A 14,789-nucleotide genomic window follows, 5' to 3' on the forward strand; every position below is an offset into this window, starting at 1 on the left:
CTTTTCCAGATACAGTTATAAGATTAAAGTTTGGCAAATGAGCTGTAATAGATGGGCCTTCTGGGAAGAATGATTAAAGGAAGTTGATTTAACTGGAAAGTGCATCCTTTTGTTCTTCCTCTTTTCTTTCTCCCTTCTGCCTCAAACACAGACATGGATGGCTGCCATTCAGCAGCTACATTTGGACCCTGAGGTTAACACTGGAAATATAATCCATGATGAGAATAGAGAAGCAAAATAGATAGAATAAGCCTGGCCTTTCAGAGTTACTGTACTAGCCTGAAATGCCAAACTCTGGACTTATTTTACATAAAGAATAAACTCTTGGATACATAAGCCACTGTTTGTGTCTATGTTACTATCATACAAACACAATTCTTGCCTAGCTGATACTGATAATCTGTCTAATTCAGCTAATATATCTTGTCATTTGATTAGAAGATATTTGTTGAGAGTCACACTGCATGATGTACCTCTTTATTAGTTGGGCTTTCAAACTAAATTTAGCCCCACTCTCCCCCAAAATAAAAGAAGGGAGGGAGGGAGGGAGAGGACAGAGGAAAAGTGAGGGGAGAGAGAAGGAGGAAGGAGGAAGGAGGAAGGAAGGAAGGAAGGAAGGAAGGAAGAAAGGAAGGAAGGAAGGAAGGAAGGAAGGAAGGAAGGAAACAGAAAGAGAAGGAAGAGAAGAAAAAAGGAAGGAATACATCAGCTCTCACTACTGAAACCTTCAGTTAGGGCTGGCACCAGGCACAGCCTGACTTTAGGCCCAACTAGAACACTAGGACCTTGTCTTGGCCTCCTCAGGACTTCATCATCAGGCTGGTTCCTCTTGTGGTAGCAAGATGGCTACAGCAATACTATCTCCCTCATATCTTTATTTCCCTAAGCCCATAGGAAGAGTGAAAGCCCCTCTCTTCTCCTGAAGCCCCTGCAAAGTCTCTCCTTAGGTCTTATTGATTCCAATTGGATCATGTGCAGATTTCTGAGCCATTCACTATGGGGGCTAGGAGCTGGAACAGATTGATTCCTTTGGTTTATGTTTCCACCAATCAGGACCTGCTCCTACAGATGGGAATGGAGTCCATCTCACAGAAACAACATGGCTGAGAACCAGGGAGGATGTAATAAAGTGCCAAGTATGTACCGGAGACAATGACATTTCAGAGAAGGTCTACACAATTTAGTGCATCAGTCCACCAGTTTCTTAAGAGACTTCTCCAAAAACCTAGGAAGAGAATTTGAGCCATAGAATAATTAGCAAAAGTGTTTCTAGCTCAGGAAATGAAGATTTAAAGCAAACATCTTTAATTCCTATTCCACAGCCATCCTCCCAGTCTTTCGTTCTGTTTATATTGTTATTCATGGACTCTTATCCTCCCCACACCAGAAGCTGGTAGAGTGTTCTCTTTGTGGTACCCTCAAGATTAAATCTACTCCAGGTTTATTTGTGAATACATTTTTGCAAGAGATTACATGGCCCTGAGACATTGTTTCCATGAGAACTCTAAGTAAGATGAGTAACGTCATCACATCATCTGGAACAACAGGAGCTTATCTTTGCTTTTATGTGTATAAACTCGGCTAATTTTTTCTTGTGCAACTCAGCCAGTCTAGCACCTTAAATGTCCAGGCTTTGTTTTCCCTTTCTTTAGTCCATGTATGCCAAATCCTTGTTCATATTAACTTAGCTTCTTCAGAATTGCTAGGTGTTCTACCCTTTATCTTGTGCTAGTGGAAAACAGAGATATAGTAGCTAAAACAAATGCTGTGAGCAAATAAATACCACTGCCCGAGTATTTGGGGGGGCGGGGAGGGGGAGAATCTGGGAGTTGTTTAATGAGTCAGGAGTTGTTCTTCCAATGAGCCTTGAAGAAGGTAAATGCTGACAAAGTCCTCAAGTCCAGAGTTCATACACACAGAATTAAGGTAAGCAGAGAGCTCTCTTTCTTTTCTTTCTTTTTTTTACTATTTTGTTTATGTTTTATTTTTCATGGTGACATTAGTTAACGAAATCCGATAAGTTTCAGCTATACATTTTAACAGTAAAGCATATATATTTATATTGTATGTTTACCTCCCATAGTTAGATTTCTTTCTGTCACCACATATTTGATCTCTTTTACCCCATTTATGTCTCCCCTCTCCCCTCCCCTCTGTTAACTACTAACCAGCATTTTTTTGAAGAGCTTTACTAAGATATAATACAAATACCATATAATTCACCCATTAAAGTGTGTGATTCAATTGTTTTAAGTATATTCACAGAGTAAATGTGTACATCCATCACCACAACCTATTTTAGAACATTTTCGCTATCCCAAAACAAAATTTCACACCCCTTTGCAATCACCCCAATACTTTCCCAATCTTTTGGTCATTTGCTATAACACCACAAAAACGAACATTAGTATTTATTTTATGCAATTCCCAAACTTACACAATTTACAATTTTCTTCTAAATTCTGACTACAAAATCTAAAGAACTAAACCAGATATATTATGGTATGTATTGAATGCATTGGTAACATTGTTAACCTTCTTCCCTTATTTATTACACTTCAACACAGATGCCCAACCTTTCTGTGAAACATGTCAATAAATCCGTGTTCCCTTCTTACCTTTTACATTACTATTAGATATGCTCTGAGGTTTTTAATTAATTTGGGAAGATTTCGATTATTTTTTGCTTCTTTCAATATTATCTTAGGTAAGTAAAATACCATGTAAGATACAAAAAAAAAGTTGTTTAAAAGTTTAAAATTATATTAATGGAGACTAACAAAAAAGATCATGAAATATCCTGGAGGTAGTTCTCTTTATTGATTAATCAGAACCCTTATTAATGTTCTGCCTCTAATAACTGCCTCTAATCTGAATTCCTTCATTTAGGTGTAATGTGCAGAAACAAGTAAATGTCCAGAGTAGAACAAATAAAATTATTATAAAAGGGAATAGATGTGGAGAAAATAGAAGTGGGTGTTTGGCATTGTTTCTCAGAAAAGGAGAAGGCTGAGGAACAACTTAGCTGTCCTCAAGTTTAGAAAGGATATTAATTCTTCTCTATCTCCACTGATGCCTGAATATATAATCTTCCTGGATAATATCAAGTACTTCATTTCAGCTACCATTTATATTCCACATATAGATTATGGATTTACAGCTACCGCCCTAAACATCTCTTTTGGTTCTAGGCTCACATATCCCACTGGACATTTCCTGAAATGAATGGAAAGGTAGAAGTTCTCAATTGAGAAACGGAAACTACAATAATTATTTTTAAAAGAACCAAATGGTAATTTTAAACAGAAAAATACCATATCTGAAACAAATGTCAAGAAACTCAGAAATCCTCAAATATTCTTAGGAATGCTCTGTTTTACCAAGGTACTCAATAAAATTAAAATGTAGCATATAATTCTAAGAATGATTATGTGGAATGACACAGATCAGTTCTGAACCAGAACGAAGGTTTGTAGGGGCAGGGTCTAAGACCTAAAACTACTAGACATTAGATTTTATTGTTATGTATACCAGGGAAAGGGAATAGGAAATGTCGTCAACTAGAAAATACCTGGACAATAAAAACGTTTTTGTTTGTCTTTTTCTTTCAATATTTTTTTTTATCTTTATCAGGTTTTTAGTACGAAATAATACATACCTTAAAGATTCTTCCAACAATACAAATATAAAGTATGAAGTAGAAGTTATCCTTTATCTCCCAACTCTAATCCTCAAAATAAATACTGTTAACAGTTTATGTCTCTATCCAAGTTCATTACTACGCAAATAAAATACATGTATTCAAAAGTTTTTCTTTTAAATAAAAATAGAATCCTATACACATCTTACAATTTGTTCTTTTCAGTCAGTGATGTATTGTGTATATTTTCTATTTTAGAACATTCTGATATACTCATTCGTTTGGATAACTGCTTAGTGTGAATGTATTATAATTACTTAACCACTTTCCTATTGTTCGTGGTAAATTAAATTGTGGATTACAGTTCTTCACTCTCCTGTAGTACACCCAACACCCTTGCCATGGCTTTATGGTGGTCTTGGTATCATTTCCTGTGTCTTGACTTTTGGCTTGGCCATGTTCCTTGCTTTTGCCATTTGGGAGTTATTAGATGTGACACAAGCAAAGACTTGAAATATGCTTACGCAGTTGGGCTTGCCTTCTTGTTCTTCTAGCATTCCCAAGAAGAGCATGTCCCAGGTAGTCACTGCCTGCTTTTCCCTGGGACCCTGAAGGAGACACATGGAACAGAGTTCCCAGCTAACTTGTAGACATCGTGAGTGTGAAAATTAATGCTTACTTTTATGACACTGAGTTTTAGAATGATTTTGTTAGGCAGTATCACTGTGGCAAAAGCAGACTTATAGAATGTCCACTTAGGTGTATTCTAATTTTTCATTATTATAAAAATTTTTACAATTAATATCTATCCCTTTACATGTATCTCTCAATTTTCAGCCAGATAAATTCCTAGAAGCATAATTTCCAGGTCAACCCTCAGTATTTTTGAAGGTAAATAATGTTGATGGTGATAAATATTAATATTTGCTGAGCATTTTCTACATTCCAGACTCTCTTTCATATGTGTCAGAAACTGTAAGAGGCTAAGATTTTACTCTACGTGCAAGCTTACAAGTTATCTTGCCACAGTTACATAGATGCTGACAGAGACATGAGACTCCTGGATCAGAAACAGACTTTGTTACTCATGACACAGCAAGCAGCATGAGTATCAGCATGTTGGAATTAGTTCTCCTTTCACCCAAGTACCACAGGGGTTTCACAGATTGGCTTAGATAGATAATTACACATGCAGTGGATTGATCTACAGGAGGGGATCCCAGAGTTCAGGGAATCCAAATCTGTTATAATGAATGGTAATCAAGTCTGCTCTTTGCTCCAAAGGTAGACATTATATATTCTAAGACAGTTCCCTGTACAATATTCTTGAAAAGATAGTCCAGAACAAAGTGCAGTCAGTGCCTTTCTTCACAAGTCACAGAGAAATGTGAGAGACCTATGGACTCTTGTCTCCTAGTAGAATTAATACTCTCTACTGTACAAATACAAAAATTAAAGCACAGTGTTTATTAACTTTCTCAAGATCAGACAGCTAAAGAGTCAGGCATATTGGTTAAAATTTCTAGGGCAAAGATAGATTTCTGTTTAAGAAAATCTTTAATACTGTAATTGTAAATTAAGGAATATATGAACCCAATTTTTTCATTATTATATGAAACAGCAGTCTTTTTGACTTTATTAAGCTGTTCAGTTTACATAAGTAAAGAAATTGTACCTTGGTAGCACTGTAAGTAAAAAGAATGTTTCTCATGAAGTTATTTTAAAAAGCCAGGATACTTTCCAGGAACAGAGTATAAAAGGGACAGAAAATGAAACAAGCCAAGCTATTAAAGGTTTCAAGAGACAATATACACTTCAGAGCTAATGTAGAAACTTGATTTTATCATCGATGTGATTGAATTTACTACCTTTGTGGGTCTTCTGTACTAATAGTTGTGGGGAAACAATGAAGAAAGCATTGTGAATATGCATTTTTCTATTTGTTGAAGGGCAGAAGGGAAACAATTTTACTTGGTAATATAACCTTATTAAATAATGTTTTATGAAGATTTAGCCTTTTAATATCTAATAATTATCTTATCAAGATATCCAAGTGATATTGTGGTCTCAATTTAAATGTTTTTAGTGGAATATATACCACAATTATAACAAGGTACTATCTGTGTCAAATATAATTAAGAAAGATCTACTCAAAAAATTATAGACTCATAGCAATGAAGGAACATATCCTGAGAAATAAGATTTATAAATTGGTTGTTTAAAATTCAATGTCTGGGTGAAAAGTTATTTTCCACTTTTTTCACCTACCTTGAATTTCCTACATTTTGGAGAAGACACATTCCTGATGTAATGTTGACTTGTAGTTTATCTCAGAGCCTTGTATTTTGAAGAGCTGGGTTAATATTTGATAACCAGGAGCATTCTCATTATTTTCAGGAATACTTATCCAAATACATAACTTTTATTTAACTTATCAAATCAGTTCTTTAGGATATGTATGCACGTGCATGTTTTTTTATGTGTTTTTAAGAGACAGACATGATGTATCCCAAATCAACAGACTAAGGAACAATGTTGTAACACTTTTTCACTCCATAAATAAAAAATTTATTCTATTCATCTGACTTATTGACTCATGGAATTCAAGGACATACTAAATATCCAATAACGCAGCTCAGTCAAAATTGAATCAAGGTCTTGACTGCAGTCACGATAATATTTCACTGAGACACTGAATTCTAAACAATCACTTTATAAAGCTTAATTCTCATCAGTTTTCCCATTATTGTGTAGGTTTTCTTGGCCAAAAATCACGTGGAAGATATAGATATATACATCATGAAAATGGAAATCCCCATAGTAACCATGGAGATGGGGCACAGGTTTTGAGGAAAAGTAACAGATGGGGAAACCTTCAGTGATGTCTTCTATAGGACCTCAATGATTTCCTTTTCCTTCCTCCTGATTTTATCCAGCAAGTTGCAGTTTACTCTTTCTTCGTATACATGAGGACTTAAATGAACAGGCAAATAGGCAAAGAAAGATATGAATAATAAAAAGCAATATAACCAAGTCTGTGATGATAAAATTTATGTTACCAAACCTGAAGGTTAAGAATACAAATCAAACCAATCATTCAATTCTGACACATATGTGGTAGACTTTCAGAACTGGATATATAATGATAACCCCCATTTTCTTCAATGAAACTCTGGTAATCATCAATGCTGACTGACTGATTCACTCATTTATTCAACAGCACACATTAAGATCTTACTATATGACAGGAATTATCCCGGATATTTAAAGAATAATATTAATTTATTTTTTGAATAGGTTACACATTCAAGTGATTTAAAATGAAAATAAAACTAAAAGGTACATAAGGTACAGAGGTTCCCATCTACCATTTTTCCCATCCCACATATCTTGTAGATAGGATGACCACACATCCTTGTGTTCCTAGAACATTTCCAGTTTGACAGACTCTCACAGAAATTAAAAAGATTATAAGGGAAGACTACAAACAACTCTATGTCTGCAAATTGACAACTTAGATAAAATGGAACAATCATTAAGAGGCACAAACTCTTTAAACTCACTCTAATAACATATAAACAAACAAACCAAAAACCCAAAAGTCTTATAAGTATTAATGAAATTGAATTTGTAGTTAAAAATCTTTCAACAAAGGAAATTCCAGGCCCAGATATTTCATTGGCAAATTCTAACATTTAAGGAAGAAATAAAACCAATTCTATACAATCTCTTTCAGAAAATAGAATAAAAGGAAGCACCTTCCTATGTACTTTATGGAGCTAGAATAATCCTAATAGGAAAAGCAAAAACACTGTAATAAGAGAAAAAGAAAGACCAATATCCCTCTACATAGATGCAAAATTCCTTAACAAACTATTAGCAAATCGAATCTAGGAATATATAAAAAGGGGAATACAGAATCACCAAGTGGAAGTTTATGCCGGAAATGCAAGGTTGGTTTAACTTTTGAAAATTTAATGTAATTCATCATATTACCAGACTATAGAAAAAATATATAATTATCTCGGTAGCTTTCGACGATATTTGACATCTCTTCACAATAAAAACTCAGCAAACTAGGAATGGAAGGAAATGTCCTTAATCTAATAAAGGATAGCTATTTTAAAACCTACAACTAATATCAAACTTAATAGGAACAAGGCAAAGGTATCCTCCTTTCACCACTCCTATTCAACATTATTGTGAAAGTCCTAGCCAGTGCAATAAGGTGAGAAAAATAAAGTCATTCAGACTGGGAGAGGGAGAAATACTCTATTTGCAGATGACAGGGCTGCTTACATAAAAAATCTCAAAGAATATACAAAAAAAGTTCCCAAAATTAATAAGTTTAGCAAGATCACAGGATGAGATCAAAATACAAAAGTCAATTATATTTCTATATATTCACAATGAACACTTGGATTCAAAATTTTTAAAAAAATACTATTTACAACAACACCAAAAAATGAAAATATAGATATAGATGTAATGGATTATATATAGGATCTATATGCTGAAAACTACAAAATACTGATTAAATAAATCATAGAAGATTGAAATAAGTGGAGACCTAAATATCATGTTCATGGATTGATAGATTCAATAGTGTTACTACTAAATTCTCCCCGATGTGATATATAGATTCAGCATATTACCAATCAAAATCCTAGCAGAATTTTTTGTATCTGTCAACAAGTTAATTTCAAAATTTCTAGGGAAAAACAAAGGAACTAAAATAGCCAAAATAAATTTGAAAAAGAGGAACAAGGTTGGAGGACTGTGCTTCCTGATTTCAAGAATTACTAAAAATTATACTAACCAGAGACAATGCAGCACTGGTAGAGACAGTCCCATGGATCAACAGACCAGAGTCAAGAGCCCACAAACAGACTCATACAAATATGTTCAATTGATTTTTGACAAAGGTGCAAAGGCAATTCAATGGAGAAAGGAGGATCTTTTAAACGATAGTGCTAGAATAATTGTAAGCAAAAACAAAAACAAAACCCACAATCTACATCTCATACGTTACTTTGAAAAATTAACTCTAAATAGATCACAGACCTAAAGGTAAACACAAAATGATACAACTTCTAGAAGAAAGCATAAGAAAAAAATCTGTGTGATCTATGGTTAGGCATGAAATTTTTAGGTGACACCAAAGGCACAATCCACAAAAGAAAAAACTGATAAGTTGGACTCAATCAAAACTTAACACTTTTGCTCTGCAAACGGCAATTTATTGAGAAGAGAATGAAATGACAGCCACAGACTGAGAAAATGTTGTCAAATCACATTTTGAAAGCGGGCTTGTATCTCGAAAAATTCATGAGGAAGAAATTAAACCACCTAAGTTTTAAAAATGGGCTAAAGTTATGAATAGACCTCTATTTTAAAAGACATATACATGTCAAAAAGGCATATGAAAATATGTTCAACATCATTGGTCATTAAAGAGTTGAAAATTATACCCAACAAGATACCACTACACTCTTACTAGAATGGCTAAAAAAAAAAATTTGATGCTATCAAGTGCAAATGCTATCAAGGATCAGAAGGAACAGGGAATGTCATACATTGCTGATGGATATGCAAGATGGTAGAACCACTTTGATAAGCAATTTGGCAGTTTCTTACAAATTTAAACATGCACCTACTATATAATAAAGCAATCCCACTCCTAGGTATTTATCCAAGAGAAATAAAAATTTTACTTTTATACAAAAGCCTCTATGCAAATGGTTATAGTAGCTTTGTTAATAATCGCTGAAAGGTGGCAACCACCCATATGTCCCTCAACCAGTGAATGAATAAGTAAACTGTGATATATCCATACAGCAGAATGTCAGTCAGCTACAAAAATGAATTACTGACTCACGCAACAACATGGATGAATCTTAAAATGCATTTGCTAAATGAAAGAGGTCAAACCTAGAAGGGTATGAATCCACTAATATGACACTTTAGAAAAGCAAAATTATAGATATGGAAAACATATCAGTCATTGTCAGCAGCTGAAAGGTAGGGGAAGGGGTTAACTATAAAGGAGAATCATCTTGAAATTTGATATTCTGAATGTAATGAAACTGTTCTGTATACAAGTGTAGTGGGAGATGTAAGACTCTAATAATTTGTCAAAACCCATAGAACTGTACATCACAAAAAGTGAATTTTACCATATGTAAATTAAATAAAATCAATCAGGATGTGGGCAGAACACAAGATAGAATGCATACTGTGACATATAAATATCAAACTATATTAAAAATAAATCAAATAGCCACACTGAAGCAGGTCAAGAAAGGAGTGACCTAAGTAACTTTGGAAAACAGCATTTTGACTGGGTACTGTAAGGCTAAAGACAAAAAGAACTGTGCCCAAGCAATATACTCTAGTTTTAAATTTGTTTCTCATCAGGTGTGGATTAGCAATTTTTAAAACTACTTTACATGTGCACTAGGGTTGAACAAACATGTAGATACACTGCAGAAAATGAGAGGTAGCACCTCTTTACAAAATAATTCTAATTAATAAATGAGGAAAATAGAAAATCGCCATAATCACTGCTGCTGGCAAGATAAACCAGCTAACATTAGCGGATGAAAGTTTAAGGAGAAACAGGATTTTTGCATATACACCCACAGACAACCACCTATATTGTCTCATTTGCGTTTATAAACATATGGCATCCATCCTGTGGAATATTTCTCATCTCATACTTAGAAAATGAAATTTCTGTCTACACATTGTTGTTAGAATGGAATGGAGAATGGGTAGAAGATGGAATCAAATTGAAAAGTGTGGGCTTTGATGACAGAAAGGCTCAAGTCCAAACAATAGTTATATCACTTACTGGTTATACAGCTCCAGGCGAGTTAACTTCTCCAAACCTTAGTTGTCTTGTTAGTAAAATGGAAATATAACTACTACATCTTAAGGTTACGGCTAGAATCAAGTGAGGCAATATATATAAAACACCCAATTCAAAAGATCAGAAATGGTCTGTGGCCTGTTAGAAACCTGGCCGCACATCAGGAGGTGAGTGACAGCTAGCAGGCCAGCGAGCGAGCAAGCGACCAAGCAAGCAAGCGAGCAAAGCTTCATTTGTACTTACGGCTGCTCCCTAGCGCTAGCATCACTGCCTCAGCTCCACCTCAGATCATCAGGCATTATATTCTCACAGGAGCACTGGTCCCTGGTGCTAAAATGGGTGGGGACCACTACAATAGATGATAGATTCAACAGACTAAACACACTGTTGTTATTATTCAATCAGAAAATTTCAAAAATATCAGGCAGCTGAACTGTGTGAGCCAATTTAAAGAGAACACTCACATTTCTTCCCGATTATGTATCATCCTATTATGACAAAAAGAGTAATCTTAAGAACTGTAAAATAGAGCTGCAGCAACACCGCCATAACTTTGACCTTATTCTTAAGTTTGGTCAGTAGAAAAATGTGAGCATCTACTTTAATACGTAATTTAGTTGGAGAACCTAAGTACCTGAGATCTTAGAAGAAGCACTGTTACCCTAGACTGATTCAACTAACAGATTAATCTTCGTAGACGTGGGATGATTTATCAGTTCATTAAAAAGTCAGACTCCTCGAAATTCTAATCTCTACACTCAGAACCAATACTTACCAAAAGATCTGACTGTCCACATAAGGTGAAGAACCAGTTAGTGAGTTTGCCATTCTCATTCCTCCATTGTACCAACAGGATATGAAAGTGAATTTTTTTGTGTTTGCCTTTTTTTTATCCACAGAATACTGTTCCAATTCCAAGGGGAAGTAGTTGTAGGTAGCTTTGCTGTCATCTGTGTATTTGCAAAGTCAAATCATTTCCAGCTCTGGAAGTAAACAGATGCCTTTTGCAGGCCTACAATAAGAATATATAAATAGTCAAGGGAGTGAGACATAACCACCGTAGGTAGAAGTGTTCAAAATTTATTCATTAATTCACTCACTTAACAAAGACTTACCAAGCCTCTACTGTGCGCCAGACATTGTTTGGTGTTGAAAATAAAAAGATCAAAATAAAAAGAAAACTCCTGCCCTCAAATAGCTGAAAGCCTAATTAAGGGGAGATGACACACTGAAAATTATAAGGCATAACAATAAGTAGAATAAAATGGTTTCACAAAAAAGGTTACTTTTCTGTTGAGTTCACCAGACTGACAAAATGGAGTGCCTGGCAGAGGGCACAGAGTCTCCAAGCACAGGAGAATTGAATTCAAAGTTCCCTTGAGGGACCAGGTGTAGATGAGGCTGGTGAAGTAGGCTAAAGCCATTAGCAGTCTGGGCATCATCCTGTTCAATGGAAAACTACTAGTTTAAAAAAGGAGAAACTTTTAAATGCTTTTTAAGCAAGAGACTGAGAATCAGATTTACTTTTTGAAAGATCATTTCAGTAGCAATATGAAGGATGCATTGGGAAGGGTGACTGGAAAACCAGTTAGAAGGCTATATAGTATTGTAGTGAGAGGATGTGGTCCTCATGGAATCCCTAGGATTTCCACAACTGTTTTTTGGATAGGGTCAACAAGTATGAAACATATTTATTAATGGAAAATCAAGAGGGAAATCAGGAAAAAATCAGGCACTTAAAAGAATAAAAATATACTTTTAATATAATGAATTCTCAGGTATTCAGACTGGTTCTCTAGCAGTTGAATTAGTTTATCGAAGACTTCAGATTCTTTTTCTCTAACTCTGTAATTGCTTAAGTTCTTATATGGTTTGCCAGATGGTAGACATAGAAAAAGAAATGAAAAACATTAAATTTAATCAATTTGTTTCCCTGACTGTTGCTTAATATGGAGATTCAAGAAGGTGAAAATTCTCATTACGTTGAAGTGTCTGGATTATCTGTGGAGTGTATACACATATCTCTCATCTTTACAGATAAATCAGAGGTCATTGCAAGAGAAAATGTACATAGAGAATAATTGGCTCTTTTCATTGACGCTCAAAAATACCCTCCTATTTTTCATATTAAAAGCTTTATTTGGTCCCTTCATCTGAATAATGTATGCGGTGCTCATTTCTTTCACCAGATGGGCTCAGTTTGATGAATACATCTTGCAGCTGTGGTTTGATTGACATTCTGTCTATCTCAGGTTGAGCCTCAGCTATGAGAAGAATAAGAATAACCAGATCGATTCAGTCAGCCATTTGCTAAGTAAATAAGGACTTGTCTCGGATCTGAGAGCATTAATTTGAGAGCTGAAGTTATTCTCAGCTACGGCCCCAGGGAGACGAGAGGAATGCATTGTCCTGGCTGTGGTAACAAGGTGCTCTGTCCTGCTAAGTCGCGTTGTCTTTTCACTGCAGAAGCCTTCTTGTTAAGGATGAATTCCCACTCAGAGCAAAACAACTAAGAAATGACTGCAGTTTTATTTTCAATGGTCTTTCTCGTTTCTTAGCTACTTACAGTCAGATTTAGAACTATCTATTCACTTACCTGTAGACAAGGCAAGAAATAAATTATCCTGAAGAGACACACGACAGAAGAGCAGGTTCCATGTGTTTTACTCTCCGTCTGGCCATCATGGGTGAGGACGAAGTGGGGCTTGCTTTTTACTTTAACGAGAAGAATATTTGAACTCTGTACTTTACCGTTTTTTATGCTCATTAACCAATTGGTTATTTTCCGTTCAGAAGTAATTTGATACTTTAGTCCTCATAAAACTAAAAAAAAAAAATTCTAATCTTGGACTCTCGCCTCCTTCAGGGTATGTGTTTGCCGAATTCTCTAAACATCGCAAGTTCATAGGGACGAAACGAGTCACTGCAAGACTGGACAGAACAAGACCTCGGAGATATTGAGCAGGAGGAAACTACATATCCCAGCGTGCCCCGCTCGCGAGCACAATGGAGCCCTGTCGTCATCCGGCTTCCGGGGCTGCGCGTTCCGTGCGCGCCGCTGGATTCCGGTCTGGGTCCCGCCCCGGGCGGAGGGCCCTCCTGGGCCAGGAAAACTGCAATTCCCGGCATGCCCTGCTACGGGTACTCCTGCCTATGGGCGATACCGCGCCGGGGAGCGGCTTCGTTTAAAGCGCTGTGTTAGTTCCATGGAAACCGGCCCTCCTGCTGCTGCACAGAGCCACAGGCAGACAGATGGACTGTGGGGTGAGGCTGCCGGGCCCAGGGCGGGTGATTCGGAAAAAGAGGTCCGGGGCCCAGGGGAGAGAGTCGGCGGCTCAGATAAGGCCACCATCGTCTCTCACTGGCAGTTTAGTCTCGCCCTCTGGACTCCAGGACCCTGATTTATGGCACTGGACGCCGGAAAAACCGTTTGGAAACGAAGCGTTTGCATTAGCCTGGCTCTAGTTCAAGGAGGGAGGATAGCCACCGGGGAGGGTCTCCAGATAAATCTCAATACTAGCTTTTAAAAAATATGTTAGCTTGGAGGTTATAAGTTCCTGGGAAAGCCATTTCGACGTTAATGAGTTTTGATTTTTGCCACCTGTTATCCTCCCTGGCCTGCTTATTAGAATGCAGGTGTCAGCAATTTACATTCGTTCATTGCTGGTTCCCCAGTACCTGGACTGGTGTTAGAACAGAATTAGACATTTGTTAAATTTTTGTTGCATTGTCCCCGATTGTTTGCTGCCCACATTGTTCCATGCACTGTACTAGGCTCTGAAGATAGAAAAGGATTTAAGAATCTGACCCTACTTTGGAGAAGCTCACATTAGTTTGTTTGGCTTGAACACCCACACACTCCTCATGTCCCTGATTTATTAATCTCGGAGCACCCAGGATTAGGTCCTCGAAGCCTTTCTGTTCTCTTTTATCCAGCGGCGTGATTTTGTAAGGTATGCATATATTGACAACTTCAGAATTTATGTCTCTAGTCCACATTGCTCCCCAGAACTCCAGATCTACAAGTTCAATCTTCTTGGGCTTCTTTCCTGTTTTGAATTTAATATTTCCAGAACAACCCTTGATATTCCCTCTGAAACTACTTCTTTCTAATAGATTTCCATTGTCTTGATTATTGGCAAGATAATCCTAATTGCTTCCTTTCTCTCATATCGAATCCATCAGCAAAACCTATCTTCAGACTATGTCTGGACACTGACCACTTCTTACTGTTCCATTGCTATCACCCTGGTCCTAGCCAGAGGCATCTCCTGTCTG

General features: G+C 36.4%; 1 protein-coding gene and 1 long non-coding RNA gene across 3 annotated transcripts in view; one reads left to right on the forward strand and one right to left on the reverse strand.

The window, feature by feature from the left end:
• Positions 1-6,191: 6,191 nt before the first annotated feature.
• LOC120587493 (uncharacterized) lies at positions 6,192-13,488 on the reverse strand. The gene is made up of 2 exons (XR_005648984.1): positions 13,108-13,488; positions 6,192-11,523 (listed from the first exon to the last, which is right to left on the reverse strand). It is a non-coding gene; the product is annotated as an uncharacterized LOC120587493 (long non-coding RNA).
• Positions 13,489-13,591: 103 nt separating this feature from the next.
• The window catches only part of CCDC150 (coiled-coil domain containing 150), a 64,678-nt gene continuing 63,480 nt past the window's right edge, over positions 13,592-14,789 (forward strand). The window contains exon 1 of one of the 2 annotated variants that reach the window (XM_039844308.1): positions 13,592-13,775. In XM_039844308.1, the coding sequence (XP_039700242.1) occupies positions 13,764-13,775 (12 nt within the window). In that variant the 5' untranslated portion in view covers positions 13,592-13,763. Of the gene's footprint in view, positions 13,776-13,795; positions 14,465-14,789 lie in introns of those variants that run through there. The other variant, XM_039844311.1, reaches the window with a different exon arrangement.

This window comes from Pteropus medius, unplaced genomic scaffold, assembly GCF_902729225.1.
Source record: "Pteropus medius unplaced genomic scaffold, Ma_sr-lr_union100, whole genome shotgun sequence".
NCBI classification, from domain to species: Eukaryota; Metazoa; Chordata; class Mammalia; order Chiroptera; family Pteropodidae; genus Pteropus; species Pteropus medius.